Source organism: Trachypithecus francoisi, unplaced genomic scaffold, assembly GCF_009764315.1.
Source record: "Trachypithecus francoisi isolate TF-2019V2 unplaced genomic scaffold, Tfra_2.0 Lachesis_group18, whole genome shotgun sequence".
NCBI classification, from domain to species: domain Eukaryota; kingdom Metazoa; phylum Chordata; class Mammalia; order Primates; family Cercopithecidae; genus Trachypithecus; species Trachypithecus francoisi.
The window spans coordinates 1316103-1331507 of NW_022681463.1; the positions used below are offsets into that span (position 1 = coordinate 1316103).

The 15405-nt window shown below is 42.2% G+C and overlaps 1 protein-coding gene across 1 annotated transcript; it reads right to left on the minus strand.

The window, feature by feature from the left end:
* Positions 1-13379: 13379 nt before the first annotated feature.
* Positions 13380-14442, minus strand: CLC (Charcot-Leyden crystal galectin). The gene is given in 3 exon segments (XM_033177081.1): positions 13380-14094; positions 14097-14230; positions 14232-14442. Coding segments are annotated over 3 exon segments (411 nt in total). The 5' UTR covers positions 14288-14442; the 3' UTR covers positions 13380-13873.
* Positions 14443-15405: the final 963 nt, after the last annotated feature.

Here is a 15405-nt window from a genome sequence, read left to right on the forward strand (position 1 = left end):
TTTTCCCATCACCCCGCCTCCACTGAAAGTCCCCATTCCCGGAAGTTATCTTCTTCGTGTTTTGTTTTCAGTTTTATGAATGTTACTACCACAATTCTAATTAAAATGCACGCACCTCCAATGCTGATGCTATCAGTCTGCGTGGTTTGAAAGACTGAAATTAGCTCACACTGCTCTCTACCTTTGTACCCTTAAGTTTTGCTTGTTGCGAATTTCTTTTGTGTGTGTGTGGTAAAAATAAACTATAGAATGGCCGGCACGGTGGCTCACGCTTGTAATCCCATCACTTTGAGAGGCCGAGGCGGGTGAATCATCTGAGGTCAGGAGTTCCAGACCAGCCTGTCCAACCTGGTGAAACCTCATCTCTACTAAAAGTACAGTATTAGCCAGGCATGGTGGCGGGCGCCTGTAACCCCAGCTACTCGGGAGGCTGAGGCAGGAGAATCCCATAGAACCTGGGAGACGGAGGTTACAGCGCGATCGCGCCACTGCACTCCAGCCTGGGTGACAGAGTGAGACTCTGTCTCAAAAAAATAATTAAATAAAAATAAAATCCGTAGAATTTACCGTCTTAACTATCTTTATGTGTACATTCGGTGGTAGTAAGTATATTCATAACACCACCATCCATGTCTATAACTCTTTCATCTTGAAACACAAACTGTATGCATTACATGTTAACTCCCGGTTCCCCTCCACCTTCTACTTCCTGGCAGTCACCATCCTACTTCCTGTGTCTCTGAGTTTGACCACTATGAAAGTGGAATCATACAGTATTTGTCTTGCGACTGACTTATTTTACTTGGCAGAACATTCTCAAGGTTCATCCATGTTGTAGCACATTGTGGAATTTCCTTCCTTTTTAACACTGAATACTATCCCATTGTATGGATATGCCACATTTTGCTTATCCGCTCACCTGTTGATGGACACTTGGCTTGCTTACCTATTCAAGATATTGTGAATAATGCTTTGACATTTTCAAAGAACCAATTTTTGGTTTCATTGATATTCTCTATCGTTTTCTATTTTCTATTTCATTTATCTTGGCTTTAATCTTTATTATTTCCTTCCTTTTGCCAGCTTTGGATTTAGTCTTTCTTTTTATAGTTCATTAAGTTGTAAAGTTAGGTTGTTAATTTGAGATTGTCTTAGTTTTTGATGTATTTGTAGCTATAAACTCCCCCTTTAGCATTGCTTTTGCTGCATCACAAAAGTTGCTATACTGTGTTTACATTTTCAATCATCTCTTGGTATTTTCTAATTTTCCTTGTGATTTCTTTTTTTGATCTATTGTTCTTTTTTCTGAGTGTCTTGTTTATATTTTCAAAAATTTTTGATTTTTCCCATCATACTTTTTTTTTTTTGAGATGGAATCTCACTCTGTCACCCAGGGTGGAGTGCAGTGGTGTGATCTTGGCTCACTGCAACGTCCACTTCCCAGGTTCAAGCGACTCTCCCACCTCAGCCTCCCAAGTAACTGAGACTACAGGCATGCACCACCACACCCAGCTAATTTTTGCATTTTTAGTAGACACGGGGTTTCACCATGTTGGCCAGGCTGGTCTCAAACTCCTGACCTCAAGTTATCTGCCCATCTCAGCCTCCAAAGTGCTGGGATTACAAGCGTGAGCCACCATATCCAGCCCCATCATACTTTTGTTAAGCATTTCTAACTTCCTCCATTGTGGTCTGAGATGACACATTGCATGATATTTATCTTTTTAAATCTACCAAGACTTAATTTGTGGTCTAACATATGATGTATTCTGGAAAATGTTCCATATGTTCTTGAAAATGTGTATGCTGCTGTTGTTGGATAAGTGTTCTACGTCTTTCAGATCTAGTTGGTTTATTGTGTTAAGTTCTCACCTCTAATTTCTTACTTATCTCTCTCTACTTGTTCTGATAACTGAGAGGGTGATACTGACATTTATTATTGTAAAACTGTCTTTCAGGCTGGGCGCGGTGGCTCAAGCCTGTAATCCCAGCACTTTGGGAGGCCGAGATGGGCGGATCACGAGGTCAGGAGATCGAGACCATCCTGGCTAACATGGTGAAACCCCATCTCTACTAAAAATACAAAAACGAGCCGGGCGAGGTGGCGGGCGCCTGTAGTCCCAGCTACTCAGGAGGCGGAGGCAGAAGAATGGCGTAAACCCGGGAGGCGGAGCTTGCAGTGAGCTGAGATCCGGCCACTGCACTCCAGTCCGGGCGACAGAGCGAGACTCCGCCTCAAAAAAAAAAAAAAAAACTGTCTTTCGCCTTTCAATTCTATCATTTTATGCTTCATATAGTTTTATGGTCTGCCATTAGGTACGTAAATGTTTATAATCATACGTTCTTGCTACATTGAAACTGTTATTAATATATAACTTTGTTGTTTTTTTTTTGGAGACAGAGTCTCGCTCTGTCACCCAGGCTGGAGTGCAGTGGCGTGATCTTGGCTCACTGCAACCTCTGCCTCACAGTTCAAGTGATTCTCCTGCCTCAGCCTCCTGAGTAGCTGGGACTACAGGCACGTGCCACCACGCCTGGCTTATTTTTGTATTTTTAGTAGAAATGGGGTTTCACTATGTTGGCCAGGCTGGTCTCGAACTCCTGACCTCGTGATCTGCCCACCTCTGCCTCCCAAAGTGCTGGGATTACAGGTGTGAGCCACCGCGCCCACGCCCTGTTCTTTATCTCTTATAACCTTTTTAAAAATCTATTTTGTGTGATATTTGTATAGCCACCCCTGCTCTCTTCTGGTTACTATTTGCGTGAAATATCTTTTCCCATCCTTTCACTTGCAATCTATTTGTCTTTGGATCTAAAGTGAATCTTCTGAAGACAGCATATAGTCAAATCATTTTTTACCCATTCTGCCAATCTCTATATTTTAGTTAGAATATTTAACCTGCATTTAATTACTTTAAGGAGGGACTTCTGTCATTTTGCTATTTGTTTTCTATATGCCTGCCTGACAACTCTTATGTCCCTTATTTCTTGCAAAAAAAAAAAAAGTTGATTTTTTGTTGTGAAATGTTTAAATTTCTTTATGGTGTCCTTTTAAAATATATTATATAGCTATTTTCTTTGTGGTTACCATGGAGATTACATTTAATACCCTAAAGTTATAACACTATAACTTGGGTTTATGCAAGCTTAACTTCAATAACATACAAAAACTGTGCTCATTTAATAGCTCGTCTCCTACCCCTTTCAGTTGTTGATTTCAAAAAATTACATCTTTATACACTGTGTGCCCTAAAACAAACTAATAATTCTTTTAAATGCATTAGCCTCTTAAATTATGTAGAAAACAAAATGTGGAGTTATAAACCAAGGTTACAATAATACTAGCTTTCATAATTGCCCATGTATTTACCTTTATTGAGATCTTTATTCATTTGGCTTCAAGCTACTGTCTAGTATTCATTTTACCCTGAAGGACTCCCCTGAACATTTCTTGCAGGAGAGGTCTGGTGGTAATGAACTCCCTCAACTTTTGTTTATCTGGAAAAGTCTTAATTTCTTCCCCTTTTTTTTTTTTTGTATTTTTTTTAGTAGAGACGGGGTTTCAGCATGTTAGCCAGGATGGTCTCGATCTCCTGACCTTGTGATTCACCCACCTCGGCCTCCCAAAGTGCTGGGATTACAGGTGTGAGCCACCACGCCTAGCCATCTTCCCCATTTTTGAATGAAAGTTTTGCTGGATATAGGATTCTTGGTTGACAGTTTTTTTTTTTTTTTTCTTTTAGCACTTTGACTATATTGGCCCAATGCCTTTTGGCTTGTATAGTTGCTAATGAGAAATCCAAAGATAAGCTTGTTGAGGATTGCTTGTATGTCAATCACTTCTCTTTTGCTGCTTTCAAGATTCTATCTCTGGCTTTTGAGAGTCTGAGTACAATGTCTTGGTGTGGATCTCCGTAACTTCATCTTATTTGAAGTTCTTGGAGCTTCTTGGATGCTCACATTCATGTCTTCATCAAATTAGAGAACTTTTCAACTAGTATTTTTTCAGATATTCTCTCTACCCCTTTATCTCTCTGTTCTCCTCTGGCACTCCCACAGTGCCTATGTTGGTCCACCTGATGATGTTCCGCAGGTCCTTTAAGCTCTTAGGACTAAACTCTGATCTTTTTCTTCTCTTGCCCTCTCTTCCTATCTAAGGGGCAAGGGGAGTCACGCCCCACAAGCCATAAAATTTCCTCAGAGGAGTTTTATTTAATTCTATATAAACTGGTTTACTTTTCTTTTCTTTTCTTTTCTTTTTTTTTTTTTTTTGAGATGGAGTCTCACACTGTCACCTGGGCTGGAGTGCAATGGTGCAATCTATACAGGTTTACTTTCCAACCTGACTCTGGTACAACATTACATTACAGATAAAGAAGGAAATAAAAATATTTTACCCAAAAATATAGGGGTTTTTCTTTTTTTGGTCATATTTTGAAAAGGCTTGCAAAGTCATTTTTGTGCGGTAACAACTGCATCTGTGCACTCTCTCTATTAACACAACTAGATCTTTTCCCCTCCCAGGACCTCTCAATCATGAAGAGATTAACTGAGAGATTAGCACCTTTTAGGGAATAGAAAACATTTGCCATCTATTGTCTCTAAGGGTGGCCAACCATGAGGCTTCATCTACATAATAAGAACCCTAATATCCACAACCCCTTATCCTGACCCAAACACTCCTTTCTATTAATTCCAGGTCTTTAGGCAATAACTTAACTTTTTCAACAAATTGCCAATCAGAAAACCTTTGAATTCATCCATGACTTGTAAGCCCCTGTCCTGCCTTTCTTGACCAATGTATATCCCACATACTAATGTATACCCCACAGGTATTGATTGATGTATGTCTCCCTGAAACATATAAAAACCAAGCTGTAACCCAACGACATTGGGAACATATTCTCAGTACCTCTTGAGACTGTGCCTCCAGGTCTTGGTCACTCATATTTGGTTTGGAATAAACCTCTTTAAATATTTCTCGGAGCCTGACTCTTTATTGACAACTCTGTCACCTTAATCTTTTTGTGTTCCTCAGAGACAATAATTTCAATTATCCTATCTTCAAGTTCACTGATTCTTTCTTCTACCTGTTCACATTTGCCTTTGAATATCCCTCTAGTGATTTTTTTTTCATTTCAGTTATTACAATTTTCAGTTCCAGAATTTCTCTTTGGTTTCCGATCTCCTTAGTGGTATTGCTATTTTCTTCATACATCATTTTCTTGACATTCTCCACACCTCTTTTTAGTCCTTTCAGCATCTTGAAGCCAGTTATGTTAAAGTCTTTCTTGAGAACAGCAGCCATCAGATCTTTTTTAGGGACAGTTTGTTATTTTTTTTCCTTGGAATGGGCCACAATTTATTTTTTGTTCATATGCCTTGTGATTTTTTGGTTGAAAACTGTTCATTTGAGGCCAGGCGTGGTGGCTCACGCTTGTAATTCCAGCACTTTGGGAGGCCGAGGTGGGCAGATCATGAGGTCAGGAGTTCAAGACCAGCCTGGCCAACACAGTGAAACCCCGTCTCTACTAAAAATACAAAAATTAGCTGGGCATAGTGGCAGGCACCTGTAATCCCAGCTATTCGGGAGGATGAGGCAGGAGAACTGCTTGAATCTGGGAGGCAGAGGTTGCAGTGAGCTGAGATCATGCCACTGCACTCCAGCCTGGGTGACAGAGCTAGACTCTGTTTAAAAAAACAAAACAAACGGCTGGGCGCAGTGGCTCAAGCCTGTAATCCCAGCACTTTGGGAGGCCGAGACGGGCGGATCATGAGGTCAGGAGATCGAGACCATCCTGGCTAACACGGTGAAACCCCGTCTCTACTAAAAAATACAAAAAACTAGCCGGGCGAGGTGGCCGGTGCCTGTAGTCCCAGCTACTCGGGAGGCTGAGGCAGGAGAATAGCGTGAACCCGGGAGGCGGAGCTTGCAGTGAGCTGAGATCCGGCCACTGCACTCCAGCCCCGGCGACAGAGTGAGACTCCGTCTCAAAAAAAAATAAAAATAAAAATAAAAATAAAAACAAAAAAACAAAACAAAAAACTGGTCTTTTGAATATAATAATGTGGTAACTCTGGAATCAGATTCTCCCATTCCCCAGATTATGCTGATTTTTGTTTTTGTTTTTGCATTGTAAGCTGCCTCTGTGCCTGGGGATCGGCCTGAGGTGTAGACTTGAGGTCTCCTCAGGTCCTTTCGGAACCTGTGCCTTCCCCTGAGTATGCACTGTCACTTTCTAATAATTTTCTCCATGTATAAAGTTGTTTCTAGCCGGGCGCGGTGGCTCAAGCCTGTAATCCCAGCACTTTGGGAGGCCGAGACGGGCGGATCACGAGGTCAGAAGATCAAGACCATCCTGGCTAACATGGTGAAACCCCGTCTCTACTAAAAATACAAAAAAACTAGCCGGGCGAGGTGGCGGGCGCCTGTAGTCCCAGCTACTCGGGAGGCTAAGGCAGGAGAATGGCGTGAACCCGGGAGGCGGAGCTTGCAGTGAGCTGAGATCCGGCCACTGCACTCCAGCCTGGGCGGCAGAGCGAGACTCCGTCTCAAAAAAAAAAAAAAAAAAAAAAAAAGTTGTTTCTGAATGTCCTAATCTCCAATGTCTGGCTCCCAAAAGGAGAAAAAGAAAACCATGACAGGGGAGAAAGGGGGTGCCAGCCCCTTAACTTCCCTGGAAGTCATTCTGGCTGGAAGAGGAGGAGCTTGTAACAATGGTGGAAGGTGCAATATAATGACTCCCCACCTCTTTATTTGCGCCTCTCTGCTCGGAACCAGCAATCAGCAAGCAGAGCACAGATTCCCAATATTTGGAGGTCAGTGTTCTTTCTGCCCACCCTGGCTCCTGTAAGCTAGTACAAGCTGCTCCAGGAACAATAAACCTCTTTAAATATTTTACAGAGCGTCGTTTCATCAACAGCTCTGTTCACTTCAATGTTTTTCTTTCTGTTCCTCAGAGACAATAATTTCAATTGTCCTGTCTTCAAGTTCACTGCCTGTCATGGAACTAGTGGTGGGGGATGGGCAGTCCCTGCCGCGCTGAGAGCTGAAATTGACCGTAATTCACAGCAATTGACCATCCATCACTTCCCTGGGAAGTTACAAGCCTTCAGTTCAGTAGACTCCAGAGTTTGAAAACATTTACATTAAATTCCTACTTTACCATCTTCCCAGAATCCTCCCTATTTTCTTTCTCTCTTTTGTTTAGTCCTTTAAAGTCCACTTAGGCACAATAGGCCTAAGTGATCAGAACTGAGGTGGTGCTGCACAAGGACGAGAGTCCCTGTTGAAGATTCTCTGTGTTCCAGAATGCCAGCTAGAACCTGCTACCAGAGAACACACAGGCCCTTACCTCAAGTTCCTGCTCCACAGCGTCTGGGTTCCCGTGGGAACTCAGTGCAGGCATCTCCACTCTGTTTTCTTCTGTCATTGTTCTACGTCCCTTTCATGCAAAATTTAGGATCCTGTGTTAATTTCTGTAATAATTCTGATTTCTAGGATTCAAATATCAATATCAAATATTTTAGGATTTTTCTAAGTTTTGTTTTTGCAGCAAAATTGATTCATTAAATTTAATAGCTTTAAAAAGTATCCACCTAGTCACAAGCTTTTAAAAATGCCAATGAAAACACTTTGTAAACTGTAATGTTAAATGCAGAAATGAGAGGATCTTTTATTTTCTCTGAATAGCAAAGATGTACTGATTGAGAACTTTCTGAGATCCTGACTCTTAATATGAAACAGGTTCATTGTGGCTGCAGGACCTACTTTGAATGGCTGCTTCAGTTGTTTTTTCCTGAAGTGTCAGAATGAGTTGATGATCCCAAGCCCTATCCCAACTGAAGGCTGAACAAAACTCGAGCATAAGGCAACTCTTGGAAGCCAGAATCTAGACTATGACGGGCCATAACTCCGGGTCTTTTTCATTGATATTTCTTCTGTAAATAACAACGAAATAACAAAACACCAAAACACCCTCTGCTATTATGCTGAATTAAAATCATGTTTTATTTTATTTTTATTTTATTTTTATTTTTTTTATTTTATTTATTTTTTTTTTTGAGGCGGAGTCTCGCTCTGTCGCCCGGACTGGAGTGCAGTGGCCGGATCTCAGCTCACTGCAAGCTCCGTCTCCCGGTTTTACGCCATTCTCCTGCCTCAGCCTCCCGAGTAGCTGGGACTACAGGCGCCCGCCACCTCGCCCGGCTAGTTTTTGTATTTTTAGTAGAGACGGGGTTTCACCGTGTTAGCCAGGATGGTCTTGATCTCCTGACCTCGTGATCCGCCCGTCTCGGCCTCCCAAAGTGCTGGGATTACAGGCTTGAGCCACCGCGCCCGGCCTAAAATCATGTTTTAAAAAAGCTATTGTAGTTATACAATATTAAATAGTTCAAGATGAATAATGCAAATAAACTCCCAATTTGGCCTTTTGAAAGGTTCCCAGTATATTGCCCTAAACTTGAAGGTAACTAAAGGAAGCAGAAATAACTCTCATAAAATCCTGTACTAAAACCAGACCCCTTCTGGACTTTCAACATTTCCCTTAAGGATCTATTACTTCTTAACAGTTCTTAACAGAACATATACTTCTTAACAGTTTATTTAGATGTTTTCTCAACATGTTATACTATGTTCCAAGGGCCAGACCTGAATCAGGGAATGGGTAGAGGCAGGTGAACTACAACTGCAGTAGAAAGTGGCAGCTTGACAGCCTTTGAGGAGGAACCTCAAACTCATGAGCTGAGATGGACTTTGTCATTTGTCATCTGTGTATGAAGAATAACAGTGCTGAGTGTCTGCACATATTCAAAACCTACATAGAATCATGTTGTCAAATGAAGCAGCCAAAATCAGACTGGCTGTCAGAAATTCAGACTTAATTTTTCCATTCAAATTGCTGCATTAGTATGTATTACAAGGAACATAATAAAAATTAGAAATTGTGAAATGCTTCCTGTAAGAGAAATAATAAAAGCTGTCCAGCTTATAATACAGATCTAATATAATCAACTTAGCTACCTCATAATAAAAAGAATTATTCTGCTATTTCTACTTAATTTATAATAATGCAAAATAATGGGAACTAAAATAAGTTACTTAATGGGAAGTATGACAAAATGGAATTCCTCCTGGGTGAGTAACTCTGTTGTTGGGCTTTGGGGAATGTCCAAGTATAGTTCTCAAGAGTTAAACACATGACTCACACGAATATAAAGTGAACACGTATCAGAGGATTTATTTTGTATTTTTTTGAGACAGAGTCTTGCTCTGTTGCCAGGCTGGAGTGAGGTGGTGCGATCTCTACTCACTGCAACCTCCACCTCCCGGGTTCAAGCGATTCTCCTGCCTCAGCCTCACGAGTAACTGGGACTACCGGCGCCCGCCACCATGCCTGGCTATTTTTTGTATTTTTGGTAGAGACGGGGTTTCACTATGTTGGCCAGGATGGTCTCAATCTCAGAGGATTTATTTAACTCATTCATGAGGGAATCCAGAGGAGGATAAAGCTAGTTCAGAAAGTTCACAAAGCTGAGTACGTGCAGCCACTGGAAAAAGTGGAGTCAAATGGCCAATTAGAAACAAAAGTGGTTAAGATCCTACAGGGCAGCACAACTGCCAGCTTTGAGGCCATCATACAGAAATCACTCACATCTCTACTGGACAAAAATCTGTAAGTAAATATGTAATGTCACAGTGTGGGCACAAATGTGGGTCAACCGTTAAATAATTCTAGCTTGTCAGACATGACACCGCCATGCAATCAGTCCTTTTTTGCCTTATTTCCAAGTTTCAGACTTTTTAAAAAATAGGACTGAAAAATAAAAATCAAATATAAAAATTAGAATCAAGCCCATTAATATTTTCTTAAAGTTTTTTTTTTTTTTTTTTAGAGACAAGGTCTTAACATTCACTAGCCCCAGTTTTGGAGGGAGGAGAGGATGCCCAGGGCACAGAAGCCTTTGCTGGTGGGCGTGGGGCTCTTCCTTTCCTCTGAGGCAGCGCAGCAGGCTTTGCTGAAGGGCAGTCTAGGTCCACACAGCTGCCAAGGGTGGCAGATGGGCACTGACTGCTGCATCACAGGCACTCAGTCAACGCTAGCTGAGCACCAGTGAGCGAGTGAAAGACAACCGAGAGCCTGGTGCTGGCCGGCAGTGCAACTGAGTTCTCACATGGCCGGTTTACCATGCAGGTGCAAAGCCAGCCTCAATCAATCCTGCTGCACTCATGAAAGGAGCAGTAGAAGGCACTTTGCTTCAAGCAGGCTGCCCAAGAACTACGGTCACCTGCTCTGCTGGTTGAAGAAAAAAAAAGCAGGAGTGGTGAGCACAGAAACCAGCCTGGCCCTGGACACCACTTGTGGTTGCAGAACTGTAGAGACAGCCCGTGGCATCTCTACTGCCCAACATCGTGTACCAGATGTGCAGCCAGGCTCCCTGTATGAGCAAGGACTTCCACCACCTGCCATCACTAAAGCTGAGGTAAGGCACTGGCACAGCCAGAGACCTGCAGCTTTAATGCTGGTTGAAAACATACTTTCGGCCGGGCGCGGTGGCTCAAGCCTGTAATCCCAGCACTTTGGGAGGCCGAGACGGGCGATCACGAGGTCAGGAGATCGAGACCATCCTGGCTAACACGGTGAAACCCCGTCTCTACTAAAAATACAAAAAACTAGCCGGGCGAGGTGGCGGGCGCCTGTAGTCCCAGCTACTCCGGAGGCTGAGGCAGGAGAATGGCGTAAAACCCGGGAGGCGGAGCTTGCAGTGAGCTGAGATCCGGCCACTGCACTCCAGCCCGGGTGAAAGAGCAAGACTCCGTCTCAAAAAAAAAAAAAAAAAAAGAAAACATACTTTCTCCTGGGAATGGCAAGCACAGTGGCTGAGACCTTTGGCTGTCAAGTCAGACCAATCTACATTAGAATCTGCCTCTATTACTTACTGTGTGTGCACAAGCTTGAATGTGAACTTGTGCAAGCTTCTTTCTCATGCGTTCGCATGCAGTAGAACGGTAGTACCCTCCTTATCAGCTTGTTTTGGCATAAGACAGCATGAAGTGTTCAGAGCACTTAGTGCTAGCACACTGAACATAATCAGTGCTAGATGCCATTATTTTATACTGATTTATAGTAACAAGAACTCTGACCAATAGAGAACACTACGTCATAGGATGAGTATCAGGACCCAGTAAGAATACAGTATTTGCGAGACAGTTTTGGGCAAACTGGTAAGGGGAGAGGCTTAAAGTATGATTTTCAGAAAGGCAAAAACATCTACTTGAGAGGCTGAGGTGGCAGGACTGCTGGAGGCCAGGAGTTTGAAGCTGCAGTGCACGAGTCACTGGCCTCCAGCCTGGGCAACACAGTGAGACCCCAGCTCCATAAACATGACTCTCACAGATGCAGAATGAACAATGAACATATGTCAAAGTTTAAGCAACTTGCTAATGGGGCCATTTCCAAAATACATCCTATAAAACTAAGGGTAAATTTTTATGTGGTTTCACCCTGATAAAGTGTACAGTAATCACTAAGATAGTTAAAACCTGTTTCTACCAAATGTTTCCCAGTTGCAGTCATTCTTTATCCAATTAAATATTTTATTTCTGGCCAGGCATGGTGGCTCACGCCTGTTAATCCCAGCACTTTGGGAGGCCCAGGTGGGTGTATCACCTGAGGTCAGGAGTTCAAGACCAGCCCAGCCAACATGGGGAAACCCCATCTCTACTAAAAATACAAAAAAATTAGCCAGGCGTGGTGGCGCATGCCTGTAGTCCCAGCTGCTCGGGAGGCTGAGGTGGGAGGATCATTTGAACCTGGGAGGTGGAGGTTGCAGTGAGCCAAGACTGCGCCACTGCACTCCAGCCTGGGCAACACAGTAAGACCCTGTCTCAAAAAAAAAATTATTTCCACCTTCTATTAGTTAAAAAAGTTATAAACTAAATGCTAAATGCAGTTAGTTTTCAGCAGTATATACTTTTTTTATTAAATACAGGTAAAACACTTGGTCATGTTGTAAAACAAAATTATAATTTTAAAAACCAATCTTCTCATTCCCAAAAGCCCCATGCTAGAGCTTTACATATTCATACACATATTTACTGAAGAAACAGAACTCCCATTATCACACTGCTGGCCTCATCAATAACTCACACATTCAGCTAGACATTATATTGTATTATTTAAATTAGGTAATGAGAAACAGACTGTTTGCTCTATATAATTTTAATCTTGACTTTACTGCAATTTCCAGAAATTGGATGAATTAAATCTGCAATCCAAGACTTTGGCAAATATGCACTGAACACTTTATAAAAATATTGCACTGACAAAGATGTGCTGAAATCACTGCTTTGATTCTCCCCACAAACCTTTCTGAGTATGTCAGATTGAGCTGTTTCTAAGAGCGGAAAAGCAACAGGTGTAGTTCATAGTTAGTTGGTAAGTCCTGGGAAATCTTTTATATTTACTTCTCAGAAATAGAGAAACTGGATGACTTCAGTGATTGAATAACAAATCCTTTTAGAAGTCAAGTGGTTCCTCATCGTTAGCTTTCAATAAAATTGAAAGAATTATGAGATGGTAGACTAATAGAAGTAATACTGATTATAGATAACTGAACATTTTGCAATATAACTTGAAATAAATTTTTTTTTTTTTTTTTTGGATGCAGTCTCACTATGTCACCCAGGCGGGAATGCAGTGGCACAATCTTGGCTCATTGCAACCTCCGTCTCCCCTGTTTTAAGCGATTCTCCTGCCTCAGCCTCCCCAGTAGCTGGGATTACAGGCGTGTGCCACTATGCCCAGATGATTTTTTTTGTATTTTTAGTAGACACAGGGTTTCACCATGTTGGCCAGGCTGGTGGTGAACTCCTGACCTCAAGTGATTAGCCTGCCTCAGCCTCCCAAAGTGCTGGGATTACAGGCATGAGCCACCACGCCCAGCCAGAAATTAAAGAATTAAGTGGTGTTAATATAACAAAACTCCTCTGTTCCTTTTTACTATGTGAACAAGATTTTTCAGTAATTATATTAATAAAATTAAAAACTGGAATAGAATTGTCCAACATTATCTTATTCTATCTATTAGTAAAAGGTATTCAACTCATCCACTGACAGATAAACCAACTGGGAAAATAAATCCCCATCTATCTGAGATGAATTTTCTTTTTTTTTTCTTTTTTGAGACGGAGTCTCGCTCTGTCGCCCAGGCTGGAGTGCAGTGGCCGGATCTCAGCTCACTGCAAGCTCCGCCTCCTGGGTTTACGCCATTCTCCTGCCTCAGCCTCCTGAGTAGCTGGGACTACAGGCGCCCGCCACCTCGCCCGGCTAGTGTTTTGTATTTTTTTAGTAGAGACGGGGTTTCACCATGTTAGCCAGGATGGTCTCGATCTCCTAACCTCGTGATCCGCCCGTCTTGGCCTCCCAAAGTGCTGGGATTACAGGCTTGAGCCACCGCGCCCGGCCGAATTTTCTTTTTAATGCATTATTACTAGAAATTTTAAACATTCAAGGAAGAGAGGGTAATGGACTCTCATCAGTTTTAACAACTGTCAATCTTCTGCCTGAGAAACATTAAGAACTTCATAAATGCAAGGTATTGTTATTTAAGCAATCTAGAAATTCTTAATGATCACCGACTTTCCAGTGTGAATATGGCTTTATTTTACAGGTAAGATATTCCCTTTGTGAAGAAGCATAGGCATATGTGTTTTTAAAATCCAGTGTTTCTTTTTTTTTTTTTAAGTTTGGCGAGGTTTTAATGAGCGAGTAAGGGCTGAAGTGAGGAGGAATTACGCTGTCAGCTGGCTCTGGGAATCCCATGGTCATGCAGAAACAGGGTTCCTTGTCAACAGGGAGTCTGGTTATCACCCTCAATTGCAGGCACTCATTTTGGTCAGGGAGACATCTCTCCACACTTGCACCACCTTCACAGACTAAGGTGGGATTCGATGGTCAAAGCTCTAAAAGCATTGACCATTGACCATTACCTGGTACTTATTGTCCAGCACCAAGATGCTCAGGTCAAATTCTTTGCCATCCTGAAAGGGCATAGTTTTGGATTTCACCTCAGGCTTCCAGGCCCCATTCTCATGCTGTTCGTGACCACACAACGGCCAAAGTACACTTAGAAACGGAAGGTGATGTCTGAGTCTTCATTCATCCTGGTATGGAAATCCACCTGCAGCTGTGGTTTATTGATGAAACAAACAGCTAGTTTTCCTTTGTCAGGTAGAACCAACAGATAAGAGCACAGCCTGTGTGTGTGGCGCGAGTAGTGGTGACATTGTTGTCTCCCTCTGGGTGGCCCTTCTGAATTGCGTTTAGTATTCTTTTTTTCTTTTTGAGACGGAGTCTCGCACTTTTGCCCAGGCTGGAGTGCAGTAGCGCGATCTCGGCTCACTGCAAGCTACACCTCCCAGGTTCATTCTCCTGCCTCAGCCTCCTGAGTAGCTGGGATTACAGGCATCCGCCACCACGCCCGGTTCATTTTTTTTTTTTTTTGTATTTTTAGTAGAGACAGGGTTTCACAGTGTTACCACGCCCGGTTCATTTTTTTTTTTTTTGTATTTTTAGTAGAGACAGGGTTTCACAGTGTTAGCCAGGATGGTCTCAACCTCCTGACCTCGCAATCTGCCCGCTTCAGCTTCCCAAACTGCTGGTATTACAGGAGTGAGCCACCATGCCTGGCCCTGAATTTTTTTTAAGGGTGGGTGAGTTTGCTTGTCATAACTGGCGTTTCGTCTCTCTCTCACTCTGTTAGGGCAGATGCAGACAGTGTTTGTTTAAGAAAAATTAGCCAGGTGTGGTGGCACACGCCTGTAATCCCAGTACTCTGGAAGCTGAGGTGGGAGAATTGCTTGAACCTAGGAGGCATGGATTTCGCTGAGCTGAGATCACGCCATCGCACTCCAGCCTGGGCGACAGACTGAGACTCCATCTCCGAGAAAACAAACAAACAAACAGAAAGACTTTCTAAGTCATTCTCTCTCCTTTTGAAAGTCTGTGTAATATTCACCAGTAAAATATTTAAAGGCCTTACCTTTTGGAATTTTTTGCACATTTTTGACAGCTGCTCAGTGTCATCCAAACCAAGAAAAGAGAAGATCTGTATGATTATGCTGTCAGGCATTTGAACTAACAAATCAGAATTTCCCTGACACAGATTCAAAGAATATGTCAATACTTCTTTAACAAAATTTGTATTTAATAAATGGTTTAAATCGCAGTGCCAAAAAGACATTAACATTTAACAATTTCACTGAAAGGAAGAAACTGTAGAATGCACGGTTTCAGAAAGCTATTTTAAGTTATTTACAAATAAAGTATCTAAAACTCAAAGACAGACTCTATATGCTACACCTATTTTATCCCTTCACGAACAAAATTTCTGTTATTTGGGCAA